The sequence below is a fragment of the Rhinoderma darwinii genome, chromosome 1, assembly GCF_050947455.1.
Source record: "Rhinoderma darwinii isolate aRhiDar2 chromosome 1, aRhiDar2.hap1, whole genome shotgun sequence".
Taxonomy (NCBI): Eukaryota; Metazoa; Chordata; class Amphibia; order Anura; family Rhinodermatidae; genus Rhinoderma; species Rhinoderma darwinii.
In genome coordinates, this window is record NC_134687.1 from 403091298 (window position 1) to 403105129 (window position 13832).

General features: G+C 39.3%; 1 protein-coding gene across 1 annotated transcript in view; it reads right to left on the reverse strand.

Annotated features, from left to right (window-relative positions):
- Positions 1-1793: 1793 nt before the first annotated feature.
- SPTLC1 (serine palmitoyltransferase long chain base subunit 1) overlaps positions 1794-13832 on the reverse strand; it is an 89179-nt gene continuing 77140 nt past the window's right edge. The window contains exons 13-15 of the mRNA XM_075828859.1: positions 12037-12154; positions 7834-7907; positions 1794-6536 (exon numbers count right to left, since the gene is read on the reverse strand). Coding sequence (XP_075684974.1) covers positions 6443-6536; positions 7834-7907; positions 12037-12154 — 286 coding nt within the window. The 3' untranslated portion in view covers positions 1794-6442. The remainder of the gene's footprint in view (positions 6537-7833; positions 7908-12036; positions 12155-13832) is intronic.

The window sequence follows — 13832 nt, forward strand, 5'->3', positions numbered from 1 at the left end:
AGTTTCCAAAATGGGGTCACTTGTTGGGGGTTTCCACTGTTTTGTCACTTCAGGGGCTTTGTAAATGTGACATGGCCTCTGCAAACCATTCCTGCTAAATGTGAACTCCAAAAGCCAAATAGCGCTCTTTCCCTTCTCAGCCACGCCGTGTCTCCAAACAACAGTTTATTACCACATGTGAGGTAGTGTTTTACTCGGGAGAAATTGCTTTACAAATTTTGTGGTGCTTTTTCTCCTTTAATCCTTGTGGAAATGAGAAAAAAAAAAAAATCGCTAAACCTACATTTTCTTTGAAGAAATGTTGATTTTAATTTTCACGGCCTACTTCCAATAATTTCGGTAAAAAACCTGTGCTGTCAAAATGCTCACTACACCCCTAGATAATTTCCTTGAGGTGTCTAGTTTCCCAGATGGGGTCACTTTTGGGGGATTTTTACTGTTTTGCCACTGCAAGAGCCCTTCAAACCTGACATGGTGCCTAAAATATATTCTAACAAAAATAAGGCCCCAAAATCCACTAGGCGCTCCTTTGCTTCTGAGGCCGGTGCTTCATTCCAGTAGCACGCTACGGCCACATGTGGGATATTTCCTAAAACTGCAGAAACTGGGCAACAAATATTGAGTTGCATTTCTCTGGTAAAACCTTCTGTGTTATAAAAAAAAATTTATTAAAAATTTATTTCTGCAGAAAAATATGAAATTTGTAAATTTCACCTCTACTTTGCTTTAATTCCTGTGAAATGTGTAAAGGGTTAAGACATTTTCTAAATGCTGTTTTGAATACTTTGAGGGGTGAAGTTTTTAAAATGGGGTGACTTTTTGGGGGTTTCTAATATATAAGGCCCTCAAAACCACTTCACAACTGAACTGGCCCCTGTAAAAATAGCCTTTTGAAATTTTCTTGAAAATGTGAGAAATTGCTGCTAAAGTTCTAAGCCTTGTGAGGTCATAGAAAAATAAAAGGATGTTCAAAAAACGATGCCAATCTAAAGTAGACATATGGGTGATGTTAATTAGCAACAATTTTGTGTGGTATAACTGCCTGTCTTACAAGCAGATACATTTAAATTGAGAAAAATGCTAATTTTTGCAATTTTTCGCTAATTTTTGGTGTTTTTCACAATTAAATACTGAACATATCGAGCAAATTTTGCCAGTAACATAAAGTCCAATGTGTCACGAGAAAACAATCTCAGAATCGCTTGGATAGGTGAAAGCATTCCGGAGTTATTACCACATAAAGTGACACGTCAGATTTGAAAAATGAAGCTCTGTCAGGAAGGTCAAAAGTGGCTAAAGAGGGAAGGGGTTAATAATTCTGGCGCATCATGGAGCTTTCCCCCCACACACACACATGCAGCCACTCCCAAAAAAACAAACAAACACACCCTTGAAGTAAATAAATAAATTAGACCTGGGACCGGCATTTTGAAAAAAAAAAAAAATGTGTTATTACTATTCTCCCTCTCCTGACAGCATGCCAGGAGAGGGAGAAGTTACAGCAGATCAGTGGGCGGCGGCGTATGCCCCAAACATGCAGAGCGCACGCAGTGCTACCGGTCTCCAAAATGGCGCAGGCTTTCCCCCTATAAACCAGCTCTATGCTGGTTGCTCTGAATTGCGCATGTGCAGTACAGAGCTAGACAGCAGAAGCAAGGGACATGTGAACGGGAGCTGTTCATTATAGTGTGCGTGTGTGTGTTGGACAGACACATACACAGAAGAAATAAACAATGTCAGCCCCCAGTTAAGTTAAAAACGTAAAATGACAAAAAAAAATCTGACAAAAAAAATAAAGTAAATAACATTTTATTGAATAAACACACAAATGAAGAAAAAAAAAACAAAAACACGACACCTTTCCTTTAACAATTATTATAAAAGGCATAATCTTACAACTGCATTACTAAAAACAATTGGTACAAACAGATGGACATCTGCTCCTTTAGTCAGAACACTTTATACTTGTTTCAAATAAATTTTGCAGTCATCATTGGTAGGAAGTCATTTAGTTTACCATCTTCTATGAAAAATACAAGTTTGTTTTTTCCTTTTGAGCCATCTCCAAACAGAATGTCCCATGAGAATTTGTACCAAAAATTGTATGCAAATATAAAAATCTTGGGAGCACACAGACACTGCATGGTTCAGGAAGGAGGCACATATTAACTTCTAGGGCTGAACAAACGTTGGTTTCAGCGTCAACCATGGCGCCGCATGGCTACGATCTAATGCTCTAACACAATAGCGTGGCATGCTGCATTATGGTCTCCGGAAAACCCTGCCGGATCTGCAACGAAGGCCCCTAACGGAGCCTCCGACGCAGATGTGAACATAGCGTTAGGGTATGTTCACACGCAGTGAGCAAAAAAGTCTCTAAATACGGAGCTGTTTTCAAGAGAATACCGCTCCTGATTTTCAGACGTTTGTGCCACTCGCGATTTTCGCTGCGTTTTTTTACAGCCGTTTTTGGAGCTTTGTTCAATAGAATCTATGGAAAACTGCTCAAAAAAAAGTCCCAAAAAGTGTCCTGCAATTTTTTTTTATGCGTAAAAAAATGGATGTGAAAAAGAACACAGCGAAAAATGCTCCGTCGAAACAGAACAATGTTTTCCCATTGAAATCAATGAGCAGATGTTTGGAGGCGTTCGGCTTTCGATTTTTCGGCCGTTTTTCGGGCGTTTACGGCCCGAAAAACGGCCGAAATTAGGCCGTGTAAACATACCCTTAGACCACTTTTTTGCACCAAAATATTTAGAGCACAAAAAGTGGCTGAAACACTATCAATATGATGCACAGAATGTGTAACAGAACTCGATTTGATTAGTAAATCTGCCCTATTGTATTACTTTACTTATACTGATTCTGTGTTACAGCCCAGAGCTGAATTTTGGACTCTTAAGAGCCGATATATCCCAGCATTCGTTGCTGGCTCAATGTCTGCTTAAGCATGTTTTGGTTAGCTGCATTCTGGAAAGTGTAGTTTTTACACTGGGAACTGAAGTGCAATCTGATGAATAGGAAAACCTCACAAAAAACATCAGCAAACCCCCCCCCCCCCCAAAAAAAAAACCAAAGAACAACGCACGTGTGACCGCAGGCTAATCTTTATTGTAACAACCAGCAAAATACATGAATACAGCTCTGGGATATAACATAAGCTGTATTCACAGGCTGTGAACAGAAAATTTCTTCCAGTAGGAGAGCAGCAATATCTTAAAGGGGTATTCAGACGAGGGCCATATAATTTGGGATTTATGGGTTCCAAAGCCGGCTCGCTCGGTAGTTTATGCTACTATCAGACTACAAGGAAGAGTTCCATGGATATGTGCGGCCAGAGGGAACATTTTACACCCTTCTTTAAATTGAGGTAGTGCTGTGACTTTCTGCTACAACACAACTACTATTCTGTCACGTCACCCATAACTGGCAAATTTCTAATTGGCAATACTGTAAATAAACATTATAGATGTACATAAGGACAAAACATGAAACATTTTTTGTACCGTTTTATTTAAACAAAATTCTATTCCAATTCTAGGAGTTCTTTTATTTTAGCAGCAACAAAAAGGCACATGTTTAAAAAAATAAAAATAAAAATAAAATTCAAAAAAAGGAAATTTAGTACAAAACATCAGTAGTTACAAACGATCCTTTAAAAGTCTATTTACCATGGATTTCTGATGGTAGGATACTCGTTTTTATTATTGACAGTTATTATAGTTACAAAATACCATGCCTTGCGAGACTATTTACCGCCATGGTGTTTTTCCGGTTTTGTTGCATTAAAAAAAAAAAAGAATTAGATTTTATGTAATGGACCGGACAAAAAAAAAAGTCCAAATTGTTGCAGTGGAATGAAAAACAAACAGACACCTTGTTAAAAAACAAAACAACTAAAAACCCTTTTAATCATCCCAAGAAGCATGGTGGTGGCAGCATCATGCTGTGGTGAGGCTTTTCATTGGCAGGGACTGGTAAACTGGTCAGGATTGAAGGAAAGATGGATGGCAGTAAATACTGGCAATTCTTCAGGAAACCCGTTTCAGTCTGACAGTAAACATATTGCTAAAGCTACACTGAATGGGGAACATTTATATATCTTGGAATGGCCTAGTCAGAGTCCAGACCTCAATCTTATAAATAATCTGTGACATGACTTGAAAACTGCTGTACACCAACGAAACCCATCAAGTTGGAGCAGTTCTGCCTGGAAGAATGGACAAAAATCCTAATGTCAAGATGTGATAAGCCAATAGAGACATAACCGCACGAGACTTATATCTGTAATTGCAGGAAAAGGCTGTGACTGTCACCGTATAAAATATTTTGCACCTTGAAAAGTGGTAGACATGTTGTGTAAATCAAATGGTTCAAACCACCCAAAAAAATTTAAATTTTAAAATCAAGGTTGTAATGCAACAAAACCGGAAAACTGGTGGGGGGGGGGGGGGGGTGGGGAGGGGGACGACGACGACTTTCGCTAGGCTCTGTAAGTAGCTGCTTTCAAACTTTGTTCAAAAATCAACAAACCTCCTTGGAAAAACAATAGAGTTTGCAAAGACATATTACCTAAAAGGGTCACTATCATTTTATCTGCTCTGCTCCTCCCGGCCGAGGTGACAGGGGCAGCTTGTACATTGGACGGTACAGTTGACAAGTCAAAATGTACAAAGCCTAAAGTCAAAGCTATTATTTAGATTAGCCCTAACTTTAACGTTACGTCACTGTTAACTGGAATCCGGCAAATGTTTGAATTTAGCTTTCTGTCTGACCAAAGACTAAGACATTATATAATTAAAAAGCATAAAGTAACACTAAAGTATTCATAAAGTTACTAAAAATGTAATGCAGATATAATAGTGAGAATTCCACTTCTGAATGCCATTTTACTTAGTAAGTGGGTATACTAATAAAATATAGAATTGTTATAATTATCAATATAGGCAGCATATTTTTCATAACATGACAAGAACTAAAAGTAACACGCCAGGTTTAACTAGTAAATATAAAGCTCTTTTTGTACATGTGAACATGTAGATGTGCGCAGTATAAAAATAGACACGACCGATAGACAATAGCGGATGTGGAAAACAAGCGTGAAGTAACATTTCAAACAATGTGTAGCTGCCATTATGATCACTAACCGGGTATAGATCAGACGGTCGTCTAAGCCCTAAATGACTCTCACCCGAAAAGGCAGTCACTTGGTAGCATGAAGTTCACATGACTCTTCTTCAGGATTTTTATTCCTTTCAACCACATATCTTTGTGAATTCTACTTGTGACTTATAGGTAAGAAACAGAGCAGAAATTTTGAGGTTACATCCATCATGCACTTTCAAGTCAAATTGCCTTGAAAATGATCAGAAAGTAGCAAATGTCAAGCATTCCCTTCACTACTATGAAGCAGACATATGCATTAGTAATATTTGCAAGACAGATAGGTGCCTTTAAGTCGAATATGCTTGGAACCAGAAAAAAAAATTATGTAAACCGAGAAATGCAACCCACCCTTATGGCACTGACCAGTTCTACAAAAGGTGAACTTGTGCCCATTCCCATTTAGCATACAGAGACTGTAGTGCTTTTATGAAGGGAAGCATAAAATATACTTCATATAGGTGTATACGTTATAGGTACGCAAGGCCCCATCGGAAGTAAAAACCAAATCCATGGGGCTCCATGCAGATCAATGCTGAAAATTAAGTGTTTGGTTAAATACATATAAAAGGAGTGTCATCTGCTAATGTTAAAAAAAATGAAAAAAATGTAATTATGTTATCACGTTAAGAGTTTTTACACATGGGCATTTTAAGTCATAAAAAACAACCAGTGATTCAATTACACTTTTATCCAGTCAGGAATACAAATAGCAAGTCAGGTTTGTTAATAAACAATCTTTTTTTTCCTCTTTGAAACATCTGAAATCTTGGAAAAGGTTCAACATAAAAAAAGTGTGCCTGTATCCATCTGCATATATGTACACCTTTATATAGAAGCACACACACCTATCAAAATAATATTCACATATATCGTGTATCTATAAACATACATGTCCTCAAGTTAGCTGTAGGAGGTTTCCAACATGACAGGATGGAAGATTTGTTCCAAATAAAAAAAAAAAAAGACTAATAGACCCAGGTTTCTATTCACTTTACTGTGGGTAATACCTTTTAAAAAATTTATTTGTTAGCAAACAGAAATTAGAGAAAAAAACAAAACAGAAAATCACAGCGTAAGTTGTAAAAAAGGTACATGACAATCTGTTCTGCACCATTATTTGGTTTTCTGCTAGTTTTCTTTCCCCCTCAGACTTGGAATGTATGCTGCTCTAAGGCTACATATGTAGCGCCTTCTCCCTGGATCACGGTAAACAGCTTACCGTCATCAGCATGTCCTTAATTTATCAGAAATGTATCAACTTAATAAAAATAAAAAATTAATTTAATATCAAAGAGGCTGCTTGCTTGATCACTGAGGCGGCCGTGTTCAGTTCTTCATCTGTTTGCTCGACAGTCACTATTACCCTTATGCTGTAAAACACAGAACATGTTTTAGATCCTCTCAAAGCGGTTATTAGGGAAAGAATTATACGTAAATGAGAATACCATTATGGTTTTCATGACAAAATTCTGTCTGCCGGCAGCAATCACTAGGGGGCGCACAGAAGCTAACTACATACTGCTTTAAGAATTAATTTCAACGTACACACAGTCAGTCTGCGTCCTAAGATCTCGACAGTACATAATGCTTTAACCAACGAGACGAGGGCAGGCTATCCTGATCTTCCCCTGGCTCATTGCTCAGTTGCAGAAGCACAACACAACTTCAGCGTTTTAAAAACGCACAAAAATAACATGTGTTTTTAAAAAAAAATAAAAAATTAAAATGAGTCGTTTTGTACAAGTCCTCTAATGAAGACTACGGGAAAAAAATTACAGAAAGACCACCATACTGAGCGAATGATGTGTTTTGAAAAACTGCACAAACGCTGAAAAAAAAAAAAAAAGATGCTACAAAAAAGGCACAAACCAAAATGCAGTGTTTGTAGGCTTCTCAATGTTTCACTATAGACTTTAAAGGCAGCGCTTATACCTTCTATCCACCCTTGTACCTGGAATTTTCTATTTTTAATAAAATCTCGAATAAAATTGGAACGGAGTTCCCTTTTTTAATATATCTTTTGTCTTGGCGCTGGATCCATCCTTCACAACCCTATACGTTTCTACACCGTGTGCCGACGCGGGTATCCGGGCGCAATCAGCAGTGCAAACCTGCCTAATGTGAGCTGGAGGATTTCTCCTACAAAACTTTTAGACTTTAAAGTGCCATCTTCCACAGCATTTTTTTGGTCCAAATAAAAAAAAGTGCTAATTTTTTTTGCAAAAACCGCCCACAAAAATGTGAGTACACGGTGTGTGTGAATCCAGCATTACAATAAATTGAAGATGGATTTTCGGTTTGCAAATATACTGTATCACACTGTTCATATTAAGAAAAAAAAACAATACATTATAAAAAAAAAATCTATATACAGATCTGTCTATTAGTTATAGTCAGAAACTTCAATCAGGTTGTTGTGCAATTTTGAGGCTTGTGTCTTGGATCCTGTCATTTGTTTGTGTCGTGCCGGTCTTCCCTTTTGCAAATGTTCTCAATCTTTTGACAATAGTGTATAAAACAACAACAACCAATCATCAGACCCCTATAAACAGCATTCTCTGAACTGTGCCAAAAATATCTGTAGTGGTGATATTACACTAAGAAAAGTTAAGAGACAGTACAAGATACTCTTAAACATTTCCAAAAGAAAACTCTAGCGTTACCGACCTTGGTGGTGGGAGATTCTTCTCCTCTTTTTCCAAATAACGAGCTTGAGTTAATGCAATTTTCCGATTCATGCACTGAAACATGAATAAATTGGGTTTTTATAGAAGGCCCAGATGTTGTGCATTTAAACAGTTGTTAAACCTATAACCAACATCACTGAATGATCATAGGTGGAGAAACGACACTTATTAGAAGAAATCAAGGTAAGAATAAAGGGTGCCCGTACATGCAGCAGTCGTGCCACCCTTACAGTCTTTGTGAGATGACCTGCTACGTCCCAAAAACAGCAACACATTTTCCAAATATACTTCAAATAGCATGATCCGTCTCATAACTGGCTTGTAGGAATTGGAGTGCATTAGTTCAAATAAAACACACATGGAAGTAGAATAGGACATCAGCTTACTTCTCCTAAACATCTTTCGTTTCACACAACCAGAGCAATAGTCATGTAAGATCATATGATTACGGTCTTAGTAATAATCTGATGTCATTTAAAATGGCAGTACTTCATTATTATTGGTTTATGGAAGAGATGTGAACCTCTACTGTGATTGGATATCAATGTATTTCTAGGTTCTTCATTACGGTATAGAATCAGCTGTACTTCCTGAATAAAGGTAGAACAGAACAGAGTCTTCGGAGTGTCTGGTCTCTTTGCGCAAGTTAAAGAATCTAATAATGTTAACAAAATGGGGATGATTAAGCCCTTAATGACCAGCCTATTTTAACCCCTTAGTGACCAGCCCATTTTAGGCCCTAATGACCAAGCTATTTTATTCGTTTTTCTATAGTCGCATTCAAAGAGCTATAACGTTTTTATTTTTTCGTCTACATAGCTGTATGAGGACTTGTTTTTTGCGGGATTAGTTGTGCTTTTTAATAGCACCATTTTTGGGTACATATAATTTTTTTATTAACTTTTATTAACTTTTGGGGGGGGATTATAAAAAACCCTGAAATTCCGCCATTGTTCTATGCGTTTTTAAATTGACGCCGTTCACTGTGCGGCGTAAATAACATGTTACCTTTATTCTATGGGTCGGTACGATTACGCCGATACCACATATGTAGAGGTTTTTTATGTTTTACGACTTTTGCACAATAAAAACACTTTTGAACTAAAATTATTTGTTTTTGCATCGTCTCTTTCCAAGAGCCGTAATTTTTTTTATTTTTCCATCAATGTAGTGATTTTTTGGGCTTGTTTTCTGCGGGACGAGACGTACTTTTGATTGGTACTGTTTTGGGGTGCATGGGACTTATTGATTAATTTTTATTATGACTTTTTGGGGGGCAATAGAAAAAAATTGCAATTTCGCCATTGTTTTTGAGTTTTTTTTTTACGGTGTTCACCTTGCGGTTTAAATTACATATTAACTTTATTAATGGAGTCATTACGGTCGCGGCAATACCATATATGTGTACTTTCATTTATTTTTTACACTTTTACTAAATAAAACCACTTTTTATGGAAAAAAAATGGATTTATTTACTGTAATTTTTATTATTAATCTTTATTTCACATTTATTTTTTATTTCACTAGTCCCACTAGGGGACTTTACTGTGCGATCTTCAGATCGCTGCTATAATGCTTTGGTATACTTCGTATACCAGAGCATTATTGCCTGTCAGTGTAAATCTGACAGGCAATCTGTTAGGACGTGCCTCCGGCACGTCCTAACAGGCATATGTCCAGGGCAGACCAGGGGGATTTTATCAAGCCCCCGGCTGCCATGACACCCCATCGGACACACACGATTGCATTCGCGGGCCGCCGATGGGTGACAGAGGGAGCTCACTCCCTCTGTAAACAAAGTTAAATGCCGCATTTAACGGGTTAAACGTCCGCGATCGAAGTAAACTTCGATCGCGGGCGTTGGAGCAGGAGCTCAGCGGTCATCAGACAGCAGAGCCCCGGCTCCTGCCTGCACGGGAGACCCGTGCAGGACTTAGACTAGGCTCACGTGAAAAGGCGTCAGCCTAGCCTAAGGCCCCTTAGTGACCGACGTAAAAAGGCGTATTGGTGGTCACTAAGGGGTTTAACCTTAATGACCAAGCTATTTTCCAAGTTTTTCCATCGTTGCATTCCAAGAGCTAGAACTTTTTTATTTTTGCGTCGACATAGCTGTGTAAGGTCTTGTTTTTTGCGGGACAAGTTGTATTTTTTAATAGCACCATTTTTAGGTACATATAATTTATTAATTATCTTTTAACAACCTTTTTGGGGGGGGGGGGGGGGGGAATTGAAAAACAGAAATTTTCTTTGCGTCCTAAATCTACGCCATTTACCGTGTGTTATAAATAACACAATAACTTTATTTAGCGGGTTGCAAATTTGTATCGTTTTTGTATGTTTTACTGCTTTTACTCAGTAAAAACGCTTTTTTTCCAGAAATATTTGCTTTTATGTCTCCATATTTGAAGAGCCATAACTTTTTTTCTTTTTTTGCCGATGCGGTTGTATGAGGACTTTTCTTTTTGCGGGACGACTTGTAGTTTATCGGTACCATTTTGGAGTAGATGCGACTTTTTGATCACTTTTTAGCACATTTTTTTTAAGTCAGAATTCACAGAAAACAGCAATTTTTCCATTGTTCTTTATTTTATTTTTTACGGCACTCACCGTGCGGGTTAAATAATGTAATAGATTTATAGTCGGGGTCGTTACAGACGCGGCGATACCAAATATGTGTAACTTTTTTGCTTTATTGTGTTTTTGAATAGTAAAGCATTTTGTAAGGGGAAAAAGTGGGTTTTTCATTTTTTTTCACATCTTTTTTTATTAACTTTATTAACCTTTTTTTTATTTTTTTTTACTAGTCCCACTAAGGGACTTTAATATGCGATTATCCGAACGCATTCATAATACACTGCAATACTTTTGTATTGCTGCCTTTCCGTTTAAAACGGACAGGTATCTGCTAGGCCCTGCCTCCGGCATCACCTAGCAGGCATTCACTACAGGCAGACCTGGGGGCCTTTATTAGGCCCCCGGCTGCCATCGGAGACACAGACAATCGGCGATCTTATTGCCGGGTGCCGGTGGGATGAGAGGGAGCTCCCTCTCTCCAAAATCACTCAGATGCGGCGCTCGCTATTGAGCGCCGCATCTGAGGGGTTAAACGGGTGAGATCGATACTTATATCAATCTCACACGTTCGAGCGGGGATGCCCCAAGCCCTCAGCTACCAGAGGATTGGGGGTTGCCTGCCTCGAATCCAGTCTTGAACACCAAACCTCCCCATCACTAAGAAGCCCAGCGACATGCAAACAAAAAAAGCCTCCAGGATGGTGACCTAATGTTGAAGATTTCTACAAAGTTCTCCTCTTCCACATTCCATGGGGGAGTGAACAAGAACAAAAAGGTTAGGGGAAGGAGAACGTGAACCTCTCCTGTATTTCACCTGTGCCTGAAAAGGCAAGGAACTCCTCATGGTGGTGCTGTCTAGGAGTTGTACGGAATAGGAAAGTTTTACTTTAAAGGGTTGTCCAGGTTGGGGGCTGTTTTTATTTACTGATGACCTATCCAAATGACAGGTCATCGGTATATGATTGGTGGAGGTCAGACACCCAGACCCCGCACTAATCCACTGTTCCAGCTGCCTCCGGGGACCAAAATCTATGCAGGGGTCGGTGCCGGAAGCAATAGGCTCGGACTGCTTTATAGCGGCCGTGCTGCAGCTCTGCTTCTCTTCAAGTGAATAGAAGCAGAGCTTCAGTAACCCAACACGGCCGCTATACAGTGGTCGGAGCCTTCTGCTTCCGGCACCGACCCCCGCATTGGCTCCGGGGACCGTAAGCTGCCGGAACAGCCGATTGGTGCTGTGTCCGGATGTCTGATCTCCCACCGATCATAAACTCATGAATTATCCTGTGGATAGGTCATCAGTATAAATTACAGCCCCCAACCTGGACAACCCATTTAATTCCTTGTTGACATCATTTGAAAACCACACCATGACTTAAAAACGATGAGTTCTGTCATGAGAAAAAGGATCACATTTCATGATTGTATGCTGTGCCTATTTCTGTGTAAAATTATAACGCTAGTCTCTAAAGAAATAGTTGAAAAGGTCAAGGAGAACTCTGCTGGGTCTGGCAATGATTTCTGTCATTTACTATAATACGTTATGTTTTCAGGTACGTAGGAGTTTAAAAGTCAGTCAAAAAATAAATCAATGGTCATTTGCAGCACTTACGTGATCTACAATATCTTGTAGCATTTTTGTATCTGTTTCCCGGCATCCTGTGCTTTTTTCTAACTGCAGATGAAAGGCAGGGGAGAAGTTCTCACCAACAACCTTTAACCCTTCAACACTACATAAAACAAATACAAGATTAGTAGGAAGAACAACATTTCAAGCAGTCCTACATTGAAAAAAGCTCCTCAGTGGCTAAGGATTTCTTACTAAGAATGTGGCTAATAATATTTTATAGTAAAATAAAAGTAAAGCACATATGTCATAAGCTTCAATTGCTATGTAAATATACTAAGTGACATATTTCCTGCTTTAAAGAGAATCTGTTACAGGGGTTCACACAGCAATAATCACGCATTGTGCACCTCTGACTTTTTGAAATCCATCTATGTAAAATTACGCCACCTTTGGAAGGGTGCCATCATATACCGCACTGCACTTGCACAGAGCAGCATTAGTGCCTGCTTGTGCAAGTGCAGTGGCAAATATCTAGAATGATCAATAGAAATCATTTACATTTAGGGTACATACAATTATACAGGTGGGTAGAGCACATATGCCCTGGGCGGTAGCGTCATTGGACACCATGAAGGCATTTGATTCTGTTGAGTGGCCCTTTCTTTCAGCAGGTCTTCAGCATTTTAGCTTTGGACATAATTTTATGTCATGGATCCCCAGTAGCTAATGTAGTGGTTAATGGCATCCCTTCTGATACCTTTTATCTCACTAGAGGCACGAGGCAGGGATGCCCCCTATCCCCGGGCCTTATTCGCCAACACCATTGAGGCCATCGCAATTAGATTGAGATCTACTTCCTCGATAACAGTTGTGCAGTGGGAGGGAGAACCAATGTAGTTGGCCTCTACGCGGATCATATGGTCCTTTTTCTACGTAACCCCAATGAGTCATTTTGGTCATGCCATTCATTTACTGGATAACTTTTCTCAATTCTCTGGGTTGAGAGTTAATTGAAATCCGCTATAATGTATACGGCAGTTAATCCAATTTCAGATCCTTTAGTATCCTAAGGCCTTATTTACACAAATGTGTTAAACGTCCGTGGGACGGCCGTTGAAACAGCGGCTGTCCCACGGACCTATGTAATTCAATGGGGCCGTTCACACAGCCGTTATTTCAATGGACCGTGTGAAGGGTCTGTGCGAAAATAGGATGTCCGTTCTTTTCACGCATCACTCCATAGACTCAACTATGGGGGATGCGTGACATCGCGTCCCGCAGCGGTGCGTACGGATGCACCTTGGACGTGAAAAACCAGCAGTTTTTCATGTCCGAGATGCGCAACGCTTGCGTGAATCAGGCCTTAGCGGTGGTTACTTACTTCACATATTTTGGTATCGTAAAGGCTGAAACTATTGACCCACTATTGGCCCACATAAGTTTGAAAGTAAAACAATGATCTAAGTTGCCTTTGTCAGTAGCGGGACGTATTAACCTTATTAAAACGGTTATTCAACCTAAATGCCTATACATACTACAACTTGTTCCCCAATCATACTTTCACTCATTGAATTCTCTAATAATTACCTTCATTTGGGGTTCCTCCAGATCAAAACTTAAACTGACTACCCTGCACCGCCCCAAGGTTAATGGAGGAATGGCGTTGTCAGACCTATACTTGTATTATTTGGCGGGCCAGATACGGGGATTACGGGCTTGGTTTGTTGATACATCTTTATTAGACTCCCCTTATTTACGGTCCTCCCTGGTAGCTGGCAATAGCCTGATTAGCGATTTAGAATATCCTTCGCATGCACAGGGTAGCCTTAGCAGTATGG